This window comes from Myiozetetes cayanensis, unplaced genomic scaffold, assembly GCF_022539395.1.
Source record: "Myiozetetes cayanensis isolate MyiCay16 unplaced genomic scaffold, myiCay2020 scf31, whole genome shotgun sequence".
NCBI lineage: Eukaryota > Metazoa > Chordata > Aves > Passeriformes > Tyrannidae > Myiozetetes > Myiozetetes cayanensis.
In genome coordinates this window covers 5692529-5715530 of record NW_026087533.1, presented here as the reverse complement: position 1 = coordinate 5715530, position 23002 = coordinate 5692529, and the positions used below count along the sequence as shown (strand labels likewise).

Here is a 23002-nt window from a genome sequence, read left to right as displayed (position 1 = left end):
CACACGTCCAGCCAGGGTTGGGGAGGCACTGCAGGGCCAGGCTTTGCCCTTCCTCCAGCATGAGAAACTCTGGAACAGCCAGGACTCGGAGTTCCTATGGAGAGGACCTGCACATCCCCAGCACAGGGACACTGCCAGGTGACAGACTGGGCCAGGGACAGCTGGCAGTGCAGCCTAAGTGAGAAATGGGACATGCAGGTCGCAAATGGGCTTTTATCAGGAAGGAAAAGAAGGCAAGGAGTGTTTTCAAAGAATAAATAGACAGCAGGGAAGTGTGACCATCCCACAGATCCCACACTGTCAGGGGAGTTGCCAGTGCCTGATGTGCCACGAGTACCATGTGAGCACACATGACCATCTCCTGACAGCACTTACACGCAGAGGAGAAAGAGATTATTTACATGACAATAAGAATTACCACTGAAGAAAAGCAGCCCCCGTCTTTTTCTGGCCCCAGCTCCCTGAGATGCCTGTGGAGCTGGTTCCTGTTTGCCATCAGACCCACGCAGAGCTCTGCTGAAGAGAAAGTTCCATCCGCATGTGCGTGAGCATGTGTAGCGCGTGTTCGAAGTGTTTTGCATTATGTGAGCTCTGACCTTCAGAGGGGAACAGAAGGAATATTTTCCCCCCTGAGGCTAGAGTTGTCAGTGAAATGTCTGTCTTCCTTAATAATTTCAATCCGGGTGACAGGGGACAGGGCATTTTGCTCTGAACGAACGTACTGTAAAAACTGTCAGATGGAATTTGTCTCAAGAAGCAACATTTCCATCCATTCGGGGTCATAATTACAGGCGTCTTATGACCTGTAGAGCAGCACATTTTTCTCAACCGAAAAGAAAGGAGTCCTAAAATAGGTGGTTTGTCCTTCTGCAGAGCTCTGTGTTGAGCCTGAATGGACTCTAACAAGCGATGGTGATCTGCAGCAGAATGCTTTCCTCGTTTGTTTGTTTGTTTGTTGGCTGTTTTTATAAAATCCAGAACAAACCGTGCACTGAAGTGACGTAGCAGAAAAGAGGGATAGAAATTGCCATTCACTGGGCTGGAGTAATGGCCTATTTCTCCTATATCCTGTCTCCTAACTGCCTGCCTCTCTGAATTTCCTCCACACTGACACTGGCCAGCATCTTGTTAATGAACTGAATAAGTAACTCAGTGGGTGATTAACCAAATGAGCATGACGATAATTTGATTGTGCTTTCCCCACTTTTAAAGCACAGGAAATGGTAAGAAAAGTAATAATTCAGTGACCAGCAGGAATTCAAACAGGACAGAGCTGGAGGAGCTGGAGGGAGCTCTGACTGGATGTTGCTGTCTATAAATGCCCCACAACACTGCAGAAATCTATGTTTTGCCAAATATTTTGATTTCTTGATTTGTGCCTCCACACCGGGGAAAAAAAACTACTCAATTATTTCAAGGAGCTTTTCCTTTTATGGTTTAATTTTATTATCAGCAACATTTATGAAATGGATGATCCTGAAAAGATGAGGCTTGGGGGTCACCAGCCCGGACTGCGTAACAGATCCCGCAGTTCCTTCTGATCCCCCACCTCACTGAGGTCTGAGTGACAAACCAAACTGGGACAGGGAACCCAAAGTCACCACAGTGGGGTGATGTGCTGCAGTGCTGGGAGAATTGGGAAAACTGAGCGATAACAGCCTGTCCCGGGCCAGCCCAGCTGCTCACGGTGCACATCCTCTTCCCCACTCCGAGGAAACAGCGATGACCACGGCAGAACCGCTGGGAAGGAGCATCCAGCCGAGGAGCAGGGCCCCAGCTGGTCTCTGGAACGTTCTCACCTGCAAGATCCATCCTGCCAGAGACACGAGTGTTAATCAGCTGGTGGCAGTGGCAGGTTACAATCCATTTTCACCTGCACACTGCAGTGGATGCCCCACTCTTGCCATCACAGGTGGAGGGTAAACACTCTGCAATGGGCCTGGGAGGGGGAGCAGAGCTGCCCTGGGAAGCAGAAGGATGCCTGTGGGATTGCTGCTGCCAGGCACTGATATTCCCTGACAAGTTCAGCAGGAATGAGGACTCTGGGAAGGCATTTTTCTGGTGGTGGGAGAGGAGGACACAGTCCCTCCATACTGACCTCAGCTTGGGAAACAGCAGGAGGTGAAAGGGTCCTCCTGAGGTCAGAGCAATCCCTCTGTGCCCCTGAAAGCCAGCGCTGCAGGGGGATGCCGACAGCCTGCTCTGCATCCCGGGAGAGCCAGGCTCAGCATTTAAATCCCACAGACAAACCCCCCATCCAGGGAGTGTCTAACACCCATCTGTCAAAGCAAACGTGTGAAAGGAAGACTCTGTAACTTTGCTTGCTGAAACTTCAGCAAGAGCTGCTCTCTGGAGACCCTGAGGCATCGTGGTGGGGAGGACAGAGCCAGACTGGCACCAGGGTTGCCCACAGCCTGGGCACGGGAGGAACAAGGTAAGGCTCGTCCCTGCCCATCCCTAAGGGGAATCTGTTTAGGGATATCATGTTTAGGCCCACAGAAAGTCAGCTCCAGGAGCTCCATGGAGCCCAGACAGGGAGATTAGGAGCAAAGCCCCGTGTAAGCCTTGCAGGGTTCATTCCAGGGTTGGTGATCCCAAAGGCACGCTCCAGCAGGGAAGAGGAGCTCAGTGCATCCCTGTGCTACTCCCAGCTTTTGTTTTTGGAATATCCCCATGTATAAATGCACCTAACTAACTGCAGTGTGTCATGAAAATAAAACAGGCAAAGGTAGATATAATTTTAAGACATGCTGCAGCCTGGACAACTTCCCTTTAATGGTGGAAAATATTCCCTGATTTCTGCCAGGCAGAACTGTCCTGCCAGTGTCATGGACCAGTGTCAGGAGCATCTGCACCCTAGGAAGAGGTAGGTGGGTGTGCACTGGCTTGCACGTGTGTTCCTAAACAGGGAAATCCAATCTGCCAAGAAAATTCAATAACAGCCTTCACATTTAATTGTACCCCAGGGCCCAGTAAAAATCAACAGGGATGGTAGTTGTGGATTTTTCGTTAACCTTTCTCTTAAAAAGGTCTCAAAAAAATAACCACTGAATGAGAAGGGCTAGTTGTACATGTGGAATAAGGAGGGAAATCTACAGGGGGAAAACGAGTGTTAAACTTCAGGTTGGATCGGCACAGAAAATCCTTCGGTAAAAGAAAACCTCCTGGTTTGATTTACACACGCAGCACTCGATTGAACAAGTGTTGCTACAGGCAATTGGAAAACAATCAAAATGGTGAATTTGCTGCTTGCACACATTTATACCCTTTCCTGGAGACAATCTGCTGTTGCTTTTTGGCACGTTTAGTATTTTTTTAAACCACACAAAGGTTATGCCCAGTTCTCTCAGTGACACAGGGATTTTTTTGGGTGTAGGTGCAGATGGGCATTTGCCATGTGCTGGAGCATCCCGAGTTTTCTCCCCTGTGCTGGGCACTGCTGAGGCTGAACGTGGGATCCTGGGTCCTGTTTGGGATCCCTCATGACAAAGACATTGAGGGGCTGGGGCGTGTCCAGGGAAAGACACACAGAAGAGTGTGTTCCAGAGGAGGGAATGGAGATGGGGAAGGGGTTGGAGCAGCTGAGGGAGCTGGGGGGCTCAGCCTGGAGAAAAGGAGGCTCAGGGGGGACCTTCTGGCTCTGCAATCCCTGACAGGAGGGGGGAGCCGGGGGGGGTCGGGCTCTGCTCCCAGGGAACAGGGACAGGAGGAGAGGGAACGGCCTCCAGCTGTGCCAGGGGAGGGGCAGGTGGGACATCAGGAGGAATTTCTGCCATGGAAAGGGTGGTCAGACATTGGCAGGGGCTGCCCAGGGAGGTTTGGAGTGCCCAGCCCTGGAGGTGTCCCAGGCAGGCCTGGCCGTGGCACTCAGCGCTCTGGGCGGGGGGACAGGGTGTGGGTGTGTCACAGGCGTGCCCGCCGGCCCGTGCGGTGTTTCCCAGCCCACACGGTCGCTGTATCCCCGCTGTATCCCCGCTGCATCCCCACCATAACCCCGCTCCCTCCCCGCGGTGCCCGCACCGGGGCCGCTCCCGCCGCTCCCTCCCCGCTCTGAGGGGCGTGGCCGGCGCGGTGACGCCATCGGCGCGCGCGGGCGGCGGGCCCGCGCTGTGTCACGGCCATGGAGTACCTGATCGGCATCCGCGGCCCCGACTTCGTCCTGGTGGCCGCCGACACCGTGGCCGCCTCCAGCATCGTGCAGATGAAACACGGTGAGACCCGCCGGGGGGGGCTGCACCTCCGGCCCGGCTTTCCTTCCCCCCCCTCCTCCCCGCGCCCGGGGCTGTCCCGGTGCGGTGTCCCCGGCCCTGGCTGGGGCGCTCCCAGGCCGCGCTGGGCCCCGGGGGAGGGTTTTGCAGGGGTGAAGGTGCGGGGAAGCAGTGCCGGGGGCTCCAGGCGGGGTTTGGTCGGTGCTGGAGGTGCCAGGCGGCCTCTGGTTCAGCCCGCGGTTCCGAAGGGCCTCTCTGAAGTTCCCAATCCTGAGCCCGGGGCTCAAAGGGCCGCTTGTGAGGCTTCCAATCCTCAACCAGTACAACTATGTTTTATATATATATATTATTATTATATATAAATTGTCCTATATTATTATATATAATAAACACTGTGTTGGGTTCTCAGCTTAACCTCCCTGCCCAGCTAAGCGTTGTCTTGCCGAACAGCCTTTTTTTCACTGATGAAAATATACATAGGATATAGGACTTAGTTTGCCCTTGGAGGGGAGGGTTAGGGGCATAACCCCGTAGATTTCACATAATTATTTAGAATATTGGTGTTTGCTGGTAATTGCTTTAATTAGTAAATGAGTTTCAGCCTGGAGAAGAGGAAGAAGAGAAAGATGGAGAGAGACTTTTTCCAAGGGCCTGGAGTGACAGGACAAGGGGCAGTGGGTTCACAATGACAAAGGGCAGGGTTAGATTAGAGATTAGGAAGAAACTCTTCCCTGTGCCACCAGCTGTGAGAAGCTGAATGTCAGCATTTGCTCAGGAAGACGTTTTTGGTGGTGTTCCAGGTCGTGGTGCACCTATCCAAGTCTCTTTCTTGCTTCTCGAGAGTCCCGGTGTGTCAGGATATTGGCAAAATAATTTACTCCTCTGACCACAGCTCTCAGTGTTGTTTCTCTCTGCCTAGACCATGACAAAATGTTTAAGATGAGTGAAAAGATCTTACTGCTGTGTGTGGGGGAGGCTGGAGACACGGTGCAGTTTGCAGAATACATCCAGAAAAACGTTCAGCTCTACAAAATGAGAAATGGTGAGTGAAGCAGGGCGGGTACTGGAGGCTGGGAGCAGAGCTGGGGTGGTTTCCAGGTGAATTTTCGTGGAAATACATTTACACAAATATTCTACTAAGAAACCTATTATTCTCTTAATGGGTCCACTGCATGCCAACTGTTACCACCTCTTCTGATATACTGGACACAATTCAAGCTACATGTCCTTAATATTTCCACTTTTTGAAGCCATGTATATTGGCATGGTCTATACAGACAGGAGCTCCCCAAATTTGGAGGGTCCTTTTTGTGCTTGTAGCTTTGAGGAAAAGCAGGAATTGGGCACAGGGCACGACATTTCCTTGCTGAGGAACATCTCTGTATTTCAGACAGGGGTGGGGAGGCGGGGGTGACCCCTGAGCGTGGGTTTGTGCTGCTGTGCCATAAGTGCTGGCGTTTCTCCCCAGGTTATGAACTGTCTCCCACGGCAGCTGCAAACTTCACCCGGCGGAACCTGGCGGATTATCTGCGGAGCAGGGTGAGTGGGGGCTGAGGGGCCTGGGCACAGCCCACAGGGGACATGTCCATCCTCAGGGCATGGAGTCTGAGACAGGTGGGAGCTGCTGTCTGTGGTGGGGAATTGAGCAGGGGCTGCCCAGGGAGGTTTGGAGTGCCCAGCCCTGGAGGTGTCCCAGGCAGGCCTGGCCGTGGCACTCAGTGCTCTGGGCTGAGGGACAAGGTGGGGATGGGGCACAGGGGGATCCATGGGCTGGGAGGGCTTTTCCAACCTCAGGGATCCTGTGAATTCACGTTGCTGAAAGGATGTCTTAGTAAAATATAACTTTATTTTCTTATTTAAAAAACTTATCACATCACTTATCAATAACTGATACAGCTATAGACTTAAAATTCCAGCCTTGGGCCCAATAAACACTTTGTCACTCACTGCAGACTTGAAGTGAATTAAACCCCTTGATAAGATTGGGGGTTTTCATGCAAATGCACCGAATCCGTTTAATCTTCTTGGAAAGTGATTTTGTAGAGCAAAGCTGTTTGATGTACTTAGCAAAACAAGCGCCTTTTGTAAACAGCAACATGAAGCTTTCAGTAAATATCAGACCCAAGTTGGAGCCGTGTGTTCGAGTTACTGAACTGCAATTAAACTGATGTTTCCCGCGGTGATTTTTTTCAAAGTGTGAAAAGATGTTGTGAAGGGGCAAATGGACTTCTAACAATCCAAGGTCAGGAAGCATTTCATTGAGAAGAACGTTAAAACGTGCCATGTGAGAGAAAACAGGAAGAAAGAGGGTGTTGAGAATGAAGTTGATCAACTCTGTCAGGGGTAGAGCGTGGGATGAATTGTGTTGCATTCCAACAGGGCACTGCCCAGGCCTGAAGTGAGGTTTTATGGTAGCAAATAAAGACCAGTATTAACCTCAGAGCTGTACTGTTGAGAACTATACCTGTGTGGAGTGAGAGTTCTCCGAGAACTCATCCCAGGAGCAGCCAGAGGTCATTGTTCTCCCTTCTGACGTGGATCACAGCTGCAGGTCACAGCTTTTCCCGGTGGGTCCCTTCCAGCTCAGATGTGATTCCGCACGACTCGCCTGGTTTAAATGGCTTCAGCCAGCTCCGTGGCTGGTGCTGATGGTTGGCAGTGGTGCTGTTGGCTTTGGCTTGCGTTCAGGTGGGATTAGGAAGGTCTGTGTGTGTTTTGTGCCCCTCTGTGCAGTTTCTGAGGCTGGTGGGAAGCAGCAATGCTGCTGCTTGGGGCCTGGCCCTGGGGGCTGCCTGGTGCTGGTAGCTCATCTCAGGGACAGCTGACCTGCAGGGATCAGACTGAGTGTCCTGCCCCACTTAAGCAGAGGCAGCTATTTCTTACATGTGATTCCAAGTACCTTTAACTGGCGTTTTGGTGGACTTGCCCATCGGGATTGATGTGGCACCATTGTCTCCCTCTGTGCCTCATCCCTTGAGGCCTGATCCTCCCTGTGGCTCCCCTCCTTCCTGAGCCCACGCCTGTCTTCCAGCTCACCTGCTCCAGATGGGCAGCACAGTGGGGAGGACACTGGCAGAGGCAGATGTGTTTATTTACCGGAGACAAAACGCTGCTCTGGTGCAGATGGCAACGCCCCGGGGCACGGCGCTCTCTGACACTGCTGTCACACTACACTGCTCCCCACACTGCAGGGAGAACCCTTTCTCTCCAACCACAGCACTTAATGACTTGTTTGTGGGGTTTAGAATTTGATAATACAAGCCTTGCCATCAGAATTAGGCTTTTTTTCCTGTGAACTTTGTTACGTTTCCGTCATCCTGTGTGGGATACCAGAGGGATTAACACTAGGTGCTCAATGTCTGTTTAAATTGCATGTGGGATTCCTGGAGGCTGCTGGTGTCATCATGTGGATGAAAAAAAAATTAAAAATAAAAAAATTTGAAGGTGAAATATGACAGTGCCTCCTGTTACGAGCAGGGAAATAGTTGAGAAGTAGAAAGTTTGGTGGGGAAAATGTAGTTTCTTGCTGTATTGGCACTCACCACGTGGAGCTGTTACAGAGGCCAGAAGGTGTGTTAGGGGAAAGGTTAAACTGCAGCAGGACTTTCTCAGGCATTAGAGTCTTGTTGGAGGTGAGTGATGCTGTAGTGTGTGGTGACAGGACAAGGGGGAATGGCCTTAAGCTGAAGGAGAGCTGGATCAGATGAAGTCCCTTCCAACCCAAACCATTCCATGATTCTGCTGTTACCTGGCTAACAGTGTGCTGGGTTTAGCACAAATAACTCACTGCTGAGGCTGTGTGTGGGAGTGGGAGAGAACACCCCCCTGTCCCTCCCAAGGTGGTGAAGTTCAGTGTCTGGTGGTGATGCTGGTTAATTATAGGTGACAGGGTCTGGCTGGAGTCCAAAGGCAGCCTGTCAGCTCCTCTCCCTGTGTCCACACTTGGCAGGAAACTTCCTCGCTCCCACCTTTCCCCCCTCGCTGTGACTTTGGCTTCCGCCAGATGTCACAGGGCTGTGTCACCCCCCTCCCGAGCTGGGGCCGGGTTGTTTAGCACAACTCTGCTCTTCAGCTGTAAATTCTGAAGAATTTCACACCTTTCCTAATTGCTGTCGTTATTTTAAATCAAACAGCAGTCAAGTGCAAAGCCAAGGGCTGGGGAATGTGTCTCTGCAGGAAGGGGAGTTTGGGACAAAGAAGGCACGTTCTGGAGTGTCAGCCAGCACTCATTTGGTGGCCCTTTAACCACACCAGTCTTGTCAAGAGTTTAGAACTGTTGGCCTGGATTGAGTCACAGAAGCCAAGGAAGGATGGACTAAAGGAATGGGATGTACAGGAAATTCCAGTGCCAGCATCAGGGTGTTATGCTGCAAATTTCATTTATAATCGTGGAAGGAATAAATAGATTAAGTAGATTTTCTGATGTTTAAATCCTGCCTTTCTTCAGTAATAAGGCATGGGGGATCATTATTTACATTTGAGTTTTAAGAAGTCTGAGAGACCATTAGCAGGAGAACTTACAACTGAAAATCAGTTTACAGATGGGTTTAAGTGTGTATAACACCATTTATTTATGGTTGAGTATCTCGCATATGCCAATGTTGGTAATTCCAAGTCACACAATAATTTGAGTGATCTTGTGTCATGGCTCTTAAATATCAACTTGTGTGATGTTTCAGAATAAATAAATGATGAAATGCAGCCTAATTAAACGAATACAGCTGCACGGTAACTTCTTTCCAAATATTCCTGGATGCTTTGAAGATTAAATCACACCATTTACAGTGATGTTTGATATAGAACTGAAGCCTGCTTTATTCTTTCTTACTGTCTGAAAGTAAAAATACAGTGTCCTGTGATTTATTCTTTTCTTGCATGGAAATTCACTGTACTTGGTATCAAAATGAACTTTTTCCTGTGATACAGTTAATGTTTTGGCTTTAGGGTAAAATTCTGTTTGCTTTTTTAATCTGTTGGTTGCATCATCATTTTTTTCTTATTTTGTTGCTTTGTTGATCCAGGCTTTCCAGCAGTTTAGAGATATCCTGTTAGTACAATTAATTTAATGAGAAACATTATGTAGATATGAAAATACTGGAACTATATAAAAGCTGCTTTTAAAAATACACACAATTCCCAAATTTTTTTCTGAGCCTACATTTAAAAATAATACAGTGCACGTGTGTTTCATGGTCTTACAAAGTACAGATCTTGGAAGGAGATGTGGGAGAAGAAGGGATGTTTGATTTACTCACGATGGTGGAACACTAAACCCAGAACATGGAGGAAACTGCCAAAGATTAAACTTGGTACATGCAATAAAAAATCAAATTACCAGTGAACAGGACCCTGTGTGTAACTGTCTGCACTGTGTGAGAGCTTTTATGAGCACTGAAACGGGCTGTGGTCACCAGGAGGGGCTGGGGAAAGAGCAAAGAGCAGGTTAAAGGAACAAAGAGTGCTTAGAAACTGCAAAATGTTCGTGTTGTGCTCACGTGTCGACAGTAAAATGCTTCGTGTTCTATGCTGAGATGAAAGAATCTGGTGTGAAAACCGCATTCAAGTTTGAGTGTGCTGTGAAAGCTGTTAAAAAAAACCCCAAACACGCCGGTCTTCAGGAGAATCGGAGTTTTATGGTTTTGTTTGCTCGTGCAGTCTGGGGTACCAGCAGACCTGATGGTTTTTAGGTTGAGACCCGCAGTGTGCTGCAGGCAGGGCTGGTGCAGCGTCTCCTGGCGTGGAGCTGTGACAGCAGTGGTGCTGTTCTCCCGGTGCCACGGGGAGCTGGGATCCAAAGGACCCCAGGGTTTGGGTGTCAGTGCTCTGATGTAACCGTGCTTTGTGTTTGCAGACCCCTTACCACGTGAACCTTCTGCTGGCTGGCTATGACGACCACGAGGGCCCTGCCCTGTACTACATGGACTACCTGGCAGCCCTGGCCAAGGCTCCCTTCGCAGCACATGGGTACGGAGCATTCCTCACCCTCAGCATCCTCGACCGCTACTACAAGCCAAGTAAGTGGAGTCTGGGCCAGGAAAATTCTCCTGTTTCAGTTTAGGTCTCAGTTTATTGATCAGTGAGACTGACACTGGCCAAATCAGGTGTGATTGCTGTGGTGCTGCAGATTGGAACTTGACTTTTTGTTAGATAAAGGGAGCTTCAGGTGTTGCCTGCTGGAATGATAGTGTGAAAGTGGTCAACTCCTGAGTTTTTTTCCTGATTGCAACTTAGACTGAAGTGAAGGAAGTTTAAGTTTATTCCAAAACATGAGTAGACTTTCCTGGACTATTAGTTGCTGGTAGTCTGCTTTTAATGAACAACAGTGTGGTAACTTTGTCTTCCTGCTTGTCTGTTGGCTTTGACATGTGCATTTCCCAGATTATCAATCTGCAGAGGGCAGATCCTATTGCTCCATATCTTGGATTGGCTTTGTGTGTGATATATTAAAAACATTCAAGTGAAAAGATAAGCCTAGTGAGATTGTCTCCAGCACTCTGAAGTGGTGGTGATTAATCATGGAATATGAAATGGTTTGGGTTGGAAGGGACCTTAAAGCTCATGTTGTTCCACTCCCTGCCATGGGCAGAGACACCTTCCACCAGCCCAGGTTGCTCCAAGCCCCATCCAACTTGGCCTTGGACACTTCCAGGGGTGGGGCAGCTCCTCTGGACAACAGAGAGATTTTTGGACTGATTTACAGCTCTGTGCACGTGGCAGCTGCTCATCATAATTGTTGCACGTGTTTGTACCTGTCTGAAGTTTTAATTTTAGAATCATAACCCACTGCCAAGGAATGAACATGGCCCCATCCCCGCTGTACAGATGAGGAAATTTGCAAAGCTTGGAATATTGTTAATCTGACATCTTTGGCTTTGCCTACAAAACAACTTCACTCCTGTGTGCTAAATTTAAGTTAATATCTCTGCTCTGAGATTAGAAATCCTTTCATCCACCTCCTGCAAGAAATGTAGCTGTAAACTGATAGTTTTATTCAAATGGAATTTCTGCCTGAACAGTGAATGCAGATCTAGAACAAAGTGTAGAAACAAATTTTGAGAGCTCCACAGACCTCGGTTGTTTTCCAGTCGTGTCCCTTAGAAGTTCTGTTGTTCCATTTGCACCATTCCTCATGGAACGGAGCAAAATAAAGACCTGCAGTGCATGGCCATGGCTTGTCATCCCTGTGGAGTGCTGGATTTTAGCCCGCAGTGTTTGAGTAGCAGGAGCATCCCACACGTGCCTTCCCCACCTCTGAGCTCAGCCCCGGCAGGAACGCTGTGCTAAACCCATCCCCACCTCCTGCCCCCGCCTGGCAGCCGGCTGGGGCAGCTGGAGCTGATTTAGGGCTGGAATAAGCTGGAGGACAGGGAGGCAGAGCCCGGGCCCTGGCCATGGGAGGCAGAATTCCGTCATGCTTCCCGTTGCTGTAACAAATCGATTCTCAATGGCTCGTTGCGGCGGGAGCGCCGCGGTGCAGGCCGTCCTCGGGACATCTGGAAAGTGTTTGCTGGGAGCTGGGAAGGAGAGGTTTTGGTGCTCAGCTGAAAAGTTGTTTAAATTTAATAAAGTTGCTGCAGGGAGAGAGAGAGATGGCCTCTAATGGAATCAATCTGTGGATGTTTTCCCGTTCAGGTATCACACGTGAGGAAGCCATGGAGCTCTTGAAAAAATGCCTAATGGAGGTGAGTTGCCAAAATCAGGCCCTGGTGATCCTGAGAAAGGGATGTTTGTTTGCATTCACTCGCTGAGACTTTCCTGTTCCCCTTGTCACGTTTTTCTCTGCCTTTGCCAGAAGGGTAATAAATGCACATTGGCCAGATGTGGAGGAGCTACTGAGGGAAGGGATTTGTGGGCACTTGTGTTGCCTTTGCACGGTTCATGTCCTCCAGAACCTAAACTTGGAGCTTAATTGCTTTTCTTTACTTCTGCTTCTTCCGTGCTTAGCATAATATTGATACAGACCTTTTCCTCTGGTGGTTCTTCTGACCATCCTGCAGCATCCTTGTGTTACACTTAAGCACTCTAGAAGTATGTACTAGTTCTTTTCCAGCCTCTGAAATGATACCTGAGGTAAAGCCTTGGCCTTAAAGTTCATGACCAATATTAGTGTAAACAAGACTCCAGGTATTTCAGGCACCAAGGCTTTTGTTGTAGGAAAATAGTCTTGATCCTTGTCTTAAGAGACTGAATCAAACGTAACTCTGGGGAAACATCAGGAAGAAATGCTCTAGAGAGGTCCTGCTTGAAGTATCTTTGTGATACATGCGCTTTGTGCCCAAAATTGTGGCCCAGTTTAGTCTTCCTGCTTAAGTGTTAACATGTAAGGCCTGTGTGTTTTGCATCTCCAGCCTGGGCTTGTCTGACGTGGAGGACAAACTCACACTGATTCATTCCTGAGCCGTGAAAAAGCCCACCCTGGTTCCTAACGTTTCAGGTCACTAGGAGCAGGATGGAAATTTTGTGGTGCAACAGCATGCCTCTTAAATTGTATTCTCTTCTTTTATTTAAGCTTTGAGTGAATCTCATCTCTTTCTGTCTCTCTGTCTTTGCTGAACAGCTCCAGAAACGCTTCATCCTCAACCTGCCCTCCTTCAACGCGCGGTTCATCGACAAGGACGGCATCCATGACGTGGACAATGTGCCCCTTACCAAGCTGGACTCCTAACCCCTGAGGTCTTTCTGCAGCACTCTTCTTGTTTTGTTCACTTTGGGGTTTGTGTTTTTTTGTATTCATTTGAAACACACGAGTCATGTACTGCAGTGGGAGATCAAATAAAGATTGACATTTATACAGCCAGTTTTATCTTTTTATTCCGCTGATCCTTCCTGAGAGGATTTAAGTAGATTGTTCCACAGTGAAGGTGAAACTTGATTTGCTGTTCGTGGGGGCACATTCAGGTGATTTATCTTTCCTCTTCTGAGATTTTACTGCTCCCCAAATCTCCTGTGTGGGAAGACTGTCTTTTCTCCATGACACTGTGCTGTCATCTCCTCTCATCAGTAAAGCTCAGCAAACCCCACACAAGTGTTCCATGCCCATCATACACCACATCGACTTTATTTTTCCAAAGATGTTACCACTGTTTACTTTACAAAACAATAATCAGGTTTTCAAAGGCTTGATTTGCTTTGGATATAATTTTCTTTGACTTAAATTAGATTTTCACACAGAGTGGAGTTTAAAATGCACTTTTAACTCTCCTGGCCATGGTTGCTGGGAAAGAGTTTCTGCTGGCACAGTGGGTTCATAACTACTTTAAATAGAATTTAAATAATATTTTAAATAGAAACTGATGTATCAAGTGATTTTTATAAATTGTTTTGTCTATACATTTAGAAGTCCATGAAAGCAGTTTGATGAGAAATTAAACTGCAACACTTTTCATAAATATTTGAATTACTCTGAGTAAGTTAAAGCTTTGTTTCCATGAGACTAATCCCTGGTCTAGATACTCTAGATGCTGCTTCCCTACGAAACCCCCATTCATGGAACAGCCTCGGATAATTATCATGTGGCTGATACTTGTGGTCTGCCCAGAAGTGATTCTTCTGAGGTGAGTTTTTGGTGTGACTCTCTCCCTACTTGAATTGGCATTAAAAGTGCCCTGGGTGCTTATTGTATGTTTGAGTAAGCCTGGAAAAAAGGCTCTTGGAAATAGAAGGATGGATGTGTGCAGGACTGTGTCGTGGCACAACAGCCAGGTCCTCAGCTGGATATGGGGACAGACCCAACTCTTTATTTGTCAAAGATTTTTGGGTTTGCCTCCAAACGTTCCTGCCCTGTGGAATAGATGAGAACTGGATGAGACTGAGACTTGCTTAATGTCACAGAAGAAATTTGCAGCTCCAGTGCCTTAACTCACCCTGCCTCTTACATAAATCTGATTCTCCCCTGAAGTCCTATCAGGCTTTGTAGTTTAATTCTTCCCAGAAAGAGTTTAATTATCCTCTGGTTTTGCCGTAATGGCTGCTCTGAAATTTGTATCTGAGATAAAGTACATTTTGCTAAAATTTACTTTTAAAAACCTTTTAGACTTTTACACCCAGCAGTCCCCAGCCTGATGATTTCCTCCTGGCAGGTCACGCTGAACACGAGCAGAGTCTGAGCCTTGTCATTCAGCGACTGAAATCTCACCCCTTCGTGTTGCATTAATGTGCTTGTTTAGCCTAATGCAGCCTCTCTAATTTATTTTCCCACTGATGTTGAATGTTTTTGCAGGTTTCTTGTCTCCTTTCAGGCTCGTCACTGCAGAGGGGCTGAGCTGATGTGATATTTTTGTCACTGCATATCAAAGCGGCGGTGCCTCCTTATTGGAGGAATTGGTGGCTTCCGACCCCAACCCGGGGTGTGGAGCTCTTGGGTGGTGTGAGCCCGGCAGAGAATCTGCCTGCAGTTTTTATTGGCACCTATTTGCATGCAGGTGATTAATAAACATAAAACGATTCTGCCCTGCTTGGATTCAGGTTGGAATGGAACATATGTTTAGCCCGAGGGCACGGCCCAGGATCTGAATCCCCCACGGAGGGGAAGATCCAAGGGGTTGCATCCGAAGCCAATGGAGCAGCAACCTCGAGGAATGAATAAATGCAGCCCTTGATTCCAAACCAGGAACAAAAGAACTGGCCCACAATGAGACTGGACTCTAACAAAGCAGATTTTTTGAGGACTTTCTGAGAATTTACACTTTTTAAGGAAAAGTGTGATGATTTGCTGCATAACTTATTTTTAAAAGGTCTACAGTGCTGATGTTTAAATTCAGAAGCCAGTTTTTTGACAATAATATTTAGAATCTGGTTGAAAAATCAGTATCTTATGTTACTAAAAGAGAAGAAAACTTAACCTGCTTCAAGTTTAACCCTAAAGCTTTTCAAAGTCATATTTTGCCTAGAATCCAGGAGTCCCTTGGAAAGAATTCACCTTTCCATTTGAAATGCATCTGAATTTATCATGACAGGCCTCTCTTTCATAAGAGATCTCTGAAAGAACTGAGCACCGCAAGAAAATCCTGCTTTGTCCTAATTTTTGTGGTTCATATTATAAAAAATGAAGGTTGCAGACCAAGGTGCCGTGGTCCTGGGGCACTGTGGTCCCAGTGAGCTGCTCTGCCTCGCCTTGGCTGGTAATTCTGACCATATGTTCTGCTCCCAAGGCCTCAGGGCCCAAAGAGTTAACAAGGCCCTTTTTCTCCTGTTAGGTTTCCTGTTTAAGGGTGGTGTTTTCCTGAGGAGCAGATCATCACCAGCTCATCTCTCCAGAGCTCGGAGCCCGCTCCAGGATCAGTTTACAGAGCTTTTGTGCCTTAGGCCACTGTTGGGTTGGGAGTGCTTTGCTGAAGGAAGAATGTGAGTGTAGGTGCAGCACTCACAGGGCTTTTTCTCGGTGTTAATTCCACCTTTCCCTGAAGAAAATCTGTGTTTTGGGGCTGACCTTCCTGCCAGAAGGAACTCGGACCCAGGGGAGTGTTCAGTGCTCATCTGCCTGGCAGAAGCTTTGCCACCAAATGGAACTGTCACGTTTTGGAGTCAAGGCGTGGGAGCAGGGGGGAGAGATCAGGTTGAACTCTCCCAAGGATGTGCTTTCCTTTGCTCTTGTCTCTAGTTTTGACAGCTCCTGCAAGAGGCATCAGCCCATGCCAGGGCTGACATTAGGAATTATGCTCATAGGATTTGGTTGAGTCCATTTTCCCATCTGAAGCAGGGACAGAAATATTCCTTTTGTATGAAAGAAGTTGGCATTTGAGGAAGGAAAACCTGACTTTGCTACCTGTGAAGCACTTCCTCTGTATGTATTTAAGGAAAAATGAATTTATCCTACCTGTGAAAAGTTTATCCTTCAAGCCATTTTTAATTCTTTAAAGGTTTGACCTTACAGAGTTTCCATGTCTTGTTATCAGCCATCAACAGTAATTTAGTGCAGGAAATTTTCACTGATCAAACTAAACAGACATCAGTTGTTTTAACAGATTAAAAAAAAAAAAAAGCAGCAAAATGGAAATGGTGGAATTAAAATACACAATTTGTCTGTTTTCCATGCCCTTGACTGTATTGATTTGGATCTCTGTGTTCTCCTGGCTGGCTGAGGACAACGTTAAAAAATAAGTTAGTTGTCTTGAAAATGTAAAGTGACAGTTTAAGTGTTTTGTTTCTGTGCTAATGTGCAATTAGGTCGTTATCCAATAAGCTGATTCATGTAAGTCTAACTCGAGACAGCTGTGGAAGGAAGGCAGGGAGAAAGCCCTTTGCTGTTGGGGAACAGGGAGAGGGTGTCCAAGAGGATCTGCTTCAGAACTGCCAGGATGGGCTTTTTCCTTGTGTTAAATAGTAAAGCCAAGCAAAACTTGTGAAAACATTAAATTCTTCTGATCAAATCTACAGAGAGAAAACTGAAATGTGAGTAGATCTGGATACCAGCAAGTGTAGTATCACTTTTGATCTATAAATCAACTCTAAGGCAGCACCACAAGGCGGGACAACCTGCAGTGTTGCTCTGGGAATGCAGGAGATGCCATTCCCTGCTCCCCGAGCTTTTGTTTTTTGGGGAACTCGTGTGTGTCTCCCCAGCCTGTGCATTCAGCAGAGGGCACTGATCCTGCACTCTGCCACCTCCTCCCAAACTGGTTTGGCCTCCTCCTCGGAGCTCATCTGGTGGTCACAGAGCTCGGTGTGGTGAGGGAGGGTCAGTGCCTGGGCTGGCAGTGGCAGGTGGATGTACCAGCTTTGTTTCTTCCCTTGCAAGACACACATTTGATTTTTCACAAGCGTTGGACAGTTGTGCCATGAAACAGGTTAATTATCCAGGAGTTTTCAGGAGGGAGGATAGCCTGGGACTCACCAAAACAACCAGAAAGAGCAGCTGGATTCCATCCTCCCCTCGTTCATCACGCACTGACGCGCAGGGAGGCAAAGTAAATCTCCCATTTTTTTAGGATAATACAATTCTCCCTTGCAAAGCAGCTCTGGACATTTACTGCTCCAAGGGAGGATGCTCACAGGGCTTTAGCAGCAGCTGTGCTGGGGAGGAAAAACTCCTGCTTCCAAAAAATCTGCTCAAGGAAAAAAAAATCAGGAAAAGTCTTCAGTGGCTGGTGTGGAATGTGGGATATTATAACATTCATTTGCTCCTTCCCAACAGGTCTGCAGTGTGCTGAGGGTGTCATTATGGGCCTGGGCTGAGCAGAAAATGCTGTGTAATTAAAATGTCCCCAGTTGGATTATGTGGGAATCAGAAAGTTTCAAGTGCATAACCAGACTCTGACATGGGAATTGGGAAAACATTTCCAAAGCTGTCAACTCCTTTTGTGGTTTTTCTTTCTTTTTTTGAACAGCAGTTTTCTTGGATCTTTAAAACAAGTCTGTTACTGGGCAAGGCTGAGTTCGGGATATAAAAGGATTTCCAGGGTTTACTTATTCCTTATTTTCTCTGCTTTAAAGTGATAAGGTTCAAACCTGTTTCTCTCTCTCTTTTTTTTTTAAGTTTTAAACTCACGTAGCTCTGAGAGAGCACCTTCAAGACAAAACCAATCAAAAGGGGGTTTTAATTTAATTTCTTACAGTGTTCTCTCAAAGCACACGAGAAACCTGCCCAGAGCATCACGCTGGGGCTTTGCTGGGGCACATCTTGGTGGTGTTTCCCTCCGTGTTGGTGGTGCTGGGCTGAGCCAGGGGAAAGCTGGTTGTGTGAGCTCTGCCTCCTGGATTCGAGGTTAACCCCTGCTGATGTGTTTAGGAGCTGTGAAACCACACGGTTTTGGTTTTGGTTTCCATATTGGCTCCAAAATTTGCAGAGAGCTGAAGCAAAAGGTTCTTTATGTTCAAAAGCTGTGAAAAAAAAGCCTACTAAGACAGGAATTAATAGAAAACATTTTGCCCCAACCTGAGCTGAATTGAGCTATGTTTCCTTGCAGGATTTGCTGAATTACTCCTTGGCTGAGCAGGTTCAAAGGCACTGACAACTTTTTTTTTAAGAATACTTTAAAACAGGAATGCTCCTTAATTTTTTTTACCACTTCATTTGAGTTCTCTACTTTGCCAGGTAAGACCTGTAGTGTAGATTCTCTGAGTGGTCTGTGTGCCAAATGTTCTGAAAGATGCTCTGTAGGGTTTCCCCGCTGCCCAGAGGGTGAGGGGCTCCCTGGCCTTTGTGGGGCTGTGGATGTGCCTGTGCCCGTTTTGGCCCTGGAAAGCTGTGCCAAACCCTGCCTTCCTCACAAAGAGAGCCTGAACAGGGCCAAGCCAGAGTTATCTGTGCTACAGGACTGCTCTGATCCCGTGTGGTGATTACTGAGTGCTCCTGGAGGCTCCCTGTGATGACCAAATTAGCAGGAAACTCCAAAAGCCATAACATATAATATATAATATATAATGTGCTGCTGCCATATGACAGGGCTGGGGAGAGGAAATGAAATGAAAATGGGTCAGGAGTGGGAGGCCTGGGCTGAAGCAATTCCTTGTGGTGCCAGGATCCATTTAAGAGGCAAAACAGCAGCACATTACCAAGAGGGTGTAAGAAAGGCTGTTTTCATGGTCCAGACTGAGCAAACTGGCCTTTCCACCAGCCTCCTCCTCCCCAGTAGCTCCTGCATCCCATGTGTCCTGCATCCCTGTTGGAATGCCTTTCTCCCTTTGCTTCCACCTGGAACCAGCAGGCAGCAAAGTGGAGCAGGGATTCTTAAAGGAGAGAACTTTTTATCATTGGAAATAATAAACTTATAGATCCCATCTTTGAAACACTCTTTTGAAATGAATTTGAGGGGTTTTTTTGTAGTTATGGTGCTGGGGAACACAGGGTCTAAACCAATAATCTTGGGATCATTGTGTCACCCTCACAAATAACATTTATTTTGCTGCCTCATTTGAAAACGTTTCCAGTTTTGGTGTTTTGATTGGGTTGCACTAACAGGAAAAACTTCCCTTGCTCACAGACCATGTGGCTCCTTGGACTCTGCATGCAAAGCTGGGGATTTCGTGGACTCTCCTCTATGAAGGAATGCATTAACTACAGGTCAGCAAACTCTGGTTATTGGCTTGTTTCACACCAAGAGCTGTTATTACCCCGCTGCTTTTAAGGTGCCTGCTTGGAGGTAATTATTTAGTGTGTCCAAAGCCATGTGGAATTCCAGCACAGCCTCTGCTCCCTGGCGTTAATGATGCAGCACAGTCCCAGCTCCTTGTTCCCCTCGGTTTGCCCTTGGGACAACTGACTCCCAGAGAATGAGGAGGTTTTGTTAATGTTCTTTGGTTTTTTTTTTTTTTCCAGGGCTTGGCATGTGGTTTCTCTGGATTTGTCATTCATTCAGAATTAATTCAAAAAAGATCTTTTTTTGTTTCAATTTCCCTTTAGGATTGAAATTCCAGCGTGTTCTATAACAGGCGTAGAAACCATGAGCTTGGATCTATTTTTACTCTTTGACACGATCCCACGTATTTTCCCACGACAAGATTTGTGATCAGTGTGGGAATTATACCAGGGTTGAGCCCAGAATTGTGTAAAATTCCTTCTTTTCTGTTAGGATGGAAGGGCAGAGGACACGTCAGGGAACGGCCTCGTTTGACAGTGAGCTGGGAGGGAACTCCAGCAGGGGCAAGAATTGGCCTGGCACAACCCCTGACTCTTCTGGGGTGTCTTTGTGAGTCTGCAGGAATGAAGTGTCCACAATTTTGGGAAGTCTCAACGCTTTTAGAAAGTTGATCCTACGTGACGTGTCCGCTGCTGGTCTTGATCGTCTGTGGTGGAATCAACAAGTGAATCCAAATCCTCCAACCTCCTCCCACTCCCAGGTCATTGGAGGCACCCTGGCCTGCCAGGCACCAGCCTGTTCCTCATAAAACATTCCAGAACTCGCAGGTACCCAAGGAGGAGCACAAGGAGGGAGGTATTTTCCACCCCAGGGATGTGGTGTGTAATTACCGGAGACAGACCCTGATTCTCCGTGTTGCTCATCGCTGCCGTGTCTAAGAATTCCTTGATATTCAAAGTGCCCCAACCAAGCCAGGTTTGCATAATGTGATGAAATTAGGAAATGATATTTCACGCCTGGGTATTACAGTGTGCACACAAACACTTTCATCCTGTGTCGGGGCGTCGCTTGCTCGGCTCTGATACTGAGCACCAGAGGATGTCTGCAAATGGAATTATTTCAGGATAGTTATCCTAAATAGCCCCATGTAGGGAAACCTGTATTGTAGCACAAAAGCACCTTACTCCCCTTTATCGTAATCCATTTAAATGTGGATTATGCTGATGCAGAACAGGGCGCTCCTACTTTGGAATAGTTTTAAATAGGAATATTTTTTTTGTGCTTTTGGCTCACACCCTGAATTATCCAAACTGGCTTTGAAGTGTAAACAAGCCTCTGATGTGTCTGTAGTTTTTCCATTCTGCTCCCTGGCTCCTCCCTGTTCCTTGGCTCTTCCTTTGGGAAGGTCCAGAGCAAAACCAGACCTGCAGAGCCCGTCATTTAGGTCTTTGCTTTCACAAACCTCATACCAGTCCAATTCCCAATTTAAATGCCTCCCTAAGCTTTGAAGGGAATATTTAAATGCAAGTTTCTGATGCTGAGCCATCCCCACAAATTATATTAGGACATGAAATGTTTCCTTTCACACTTTTCTGAAAGGAAGGAGGTTTGTTTCAAACCTCCCGTGGGCCCTGCTGGGACAGTTTGGGGTTTTCCTCTGTTATCATCAGCCTGGTGTGCATCTCCAGAGAAACCCAACAGGTACCACTCTGAGAAGGGTCCAGTGCAGGGAGTGCTGCCCTGGTTCAGTCCCATTCCAGCTGTCCAGCCTCTGGCTATGAGGAGCCCTGGCTGTGTAGGGAAGACTCCCTAAAATCACCCTCTTCCACTGTGTCACAAGCCATTTTTACATCTGCTTCCCTGAAAAGCTGCAGCTTCTTACCCAAGGCAGGTAAGGCTCCCTTGTTCAGACCTGCTTCCTGACCATTCCACAGGTGTCCTGCCTCTCGTTGTGGTGTCATCTTTCCCTGTGTGAGTTTTCCACACCTCTGTCCTACACTGCTCACCTGCTTCCTCCTGCAGCTCTAACCTTGGGCCTGCTGTGCCCACCTGAGATCCCCCTGGATTCACCAGCTGGGCTGGCCAGATCTGCACGTGGCATTCAGGACAGAGTGGCACTGGGCACACACTGCTGCCATGGTCTGTTCTCTGCTCTGTCACTCCTTTCTTTAACCATTCCCGTCGGGTTTCTTTCTGAGCTCTGAGAGTACGAGGTGGCTGGAACAGCAGCTTCATTGCCTGGAGATTAGTGGGGTTCCTTTATCTTCTAATTTATCACTGATACCATGAGGTCCTTCTGCAGGTCTTCACAGACAGGTTTAGATTTGACTACCCTGAGTAGTTCTGAAGCATCAGCAGGCACATCATCTCACTGCTCATCTCCAGCGGCGCCGGCTGGCTCGGCACCAGGGCTGGGGACTCTGGGACACGAACACCAGCTCTGTCACTCCCTGAGCTCTGTCTGGGGTGTCAGGCAAAACCCAGCCATGAAACTGGGCGATTCTTTCTTCAATCTATATAATTCCTATATAACTATTCTCTAGGATCTACGTCAAGATGCAGCCACAGAGGCCGAGGATCCTTCTCACAAAGACGATGGAGGTGCTTTCTTCAAATAAAAAGAGGTTTATTAAGAGAATGAGAATGACATTGTGGTGTGGGTGTTGTACATCTATTGCAGCATTAAGAGAAACAACAGCAAGTACAAAATCCTGCAGAACTTTTAGAGTTATCATCATCACAGCCTAACTTGTCCATGCTACAGTTTGGTGGATCCAAAACTTCATTCCCATTTCTAATGGCAGAAAATCAGAAGATTTTCATCTTTAAAAAAAAGCAAAACAAAACGAAAAACCAACCCAAAACAAACAAACAAACAAAAAAAGGCAAAACAAAAACCCAACTCAGTTTGATATAAATAACTTGCACTGGACATTTTAAAACTTTCAGATTTTAATTACACATAAATAAATATATACAGATTTAGAACAGTTCAGTTTGGCCTGGTTCAAGTTCTGCTCCTTGTGCTTTATTAATTATTATTATTATTTCTTTTAGAAACTTGTGTGCTGTCGTCTGCAGGTCGTGGAGGTTTAATTAGTCCCGGGTTTAACTTCACCTGCCTTATCCCCAGCCGTGAGGGCAGCGCTCGGGAGGGCTCTCCTTGGCACCCGGCCGTGGGTGGTTGTTCCTCCCTCGTGCCGTGGCTTGGGGCTCCTCAGCCCACGGGAAAATCCACAGTGAGTCTCAGTTTGAAGCTGTAAACGGAGTCTGAACCTGCTTTAAATCCAAAGCGGTTCTTCTGGCAATTTTCCTTGGCCTGGCGTTAGGAATGGGCTGTAGGTGGGGAAGGGGGAAGGTTTCTGTGTGTTTGCCTCAAAACCAGTGGATAAATCCAGGTGCAGCCAGCGCTCCATCCCCCTGCCCTTGGCTGCTCCTGCTCTGGGTCTTGCACTGACGAGGCTTTTTTGCTCTCTCAGTTTCTCGGTTGAAGGAAATTCCTGGAGCACTTCAGGATTTCACTACGGGTTTTAAAAAAAAAAACAAACACCAAAATTCAAATTGCACATGACTTGGCTTCCTGCATCCACAATTTAAAAAAAAAAAAAAAAGGCAAACCTCCAAAGCCATCACAGCCTGGCCTCCCTCAATCTCACTACGTCCATTAGAGCTGTTTTCTTCTGAAATTCTTTAAATCTTCTCCTTTTTTTTTTCTTTCTTTTCTTTTCTCTGTTTGCTTTACGAGTTTCCTCCCACGTTCAGACGCAGCAGTTCAGA

At 47.2% G+C, this 23002-nt stretch overlaps 1 protein-coding gene across 1 annotated transcript; it reads left to right on the top strand.

Annotated features, from left to right (window-relative positions):
• The first annotated feature begins 4079 nt into the window (after nucleotides 1-4079).
• On the top strand, nucleotides 4080-13005 carry PSMB2 (proteasome 20S subunit beta 2). Its single transcript, XM_050326454.1, has 6 exons — nucleotides 4080-4211; nucleotides 5128-5250; nucleotides 5677-5747; nucleotides 10060-10222; nucleotides 11841-11890; nucleotides 12766-13005. Exons 1-6 carry the CDS (start codon nucleotides 4121-4123, stop codon nucleotides 12871-12873), a joined length of 606 nt encoding a protein of 201 aa, XP_050182411.1. The 5' UTR covers nucleotides 4080-4120; the 3' UTR covers nucleotides 12874-13005.
• Nucleotides 13006-23002: the final 9997 nt, after the last annotated feature.

Bases quoted from the DNA above. Each gene is read 5' to 3' on its own strand.
- PSMB2 (XM_050326454.1), top strand. From the start codon at position 4,121: ATGGAGTACCTGATCGGCATCCGCGGCCCCGACTTCGTCCTGGTGGCC. The intron at 4,212-5,127 runs GTGAGACCCGCC...CTCTCTGCCTAG, and splicing joins CATCGTGCAGATGAAACACG to ACCATGACAAAATGTTTAAG. The intron at 11,891-12,765 runs GTGAGTTGCCAA...TTTGCTGAACAG, and splicing joins TGAAAAAATGCCTAATGGAG to CTCCAGAAACGCTTCATCCT.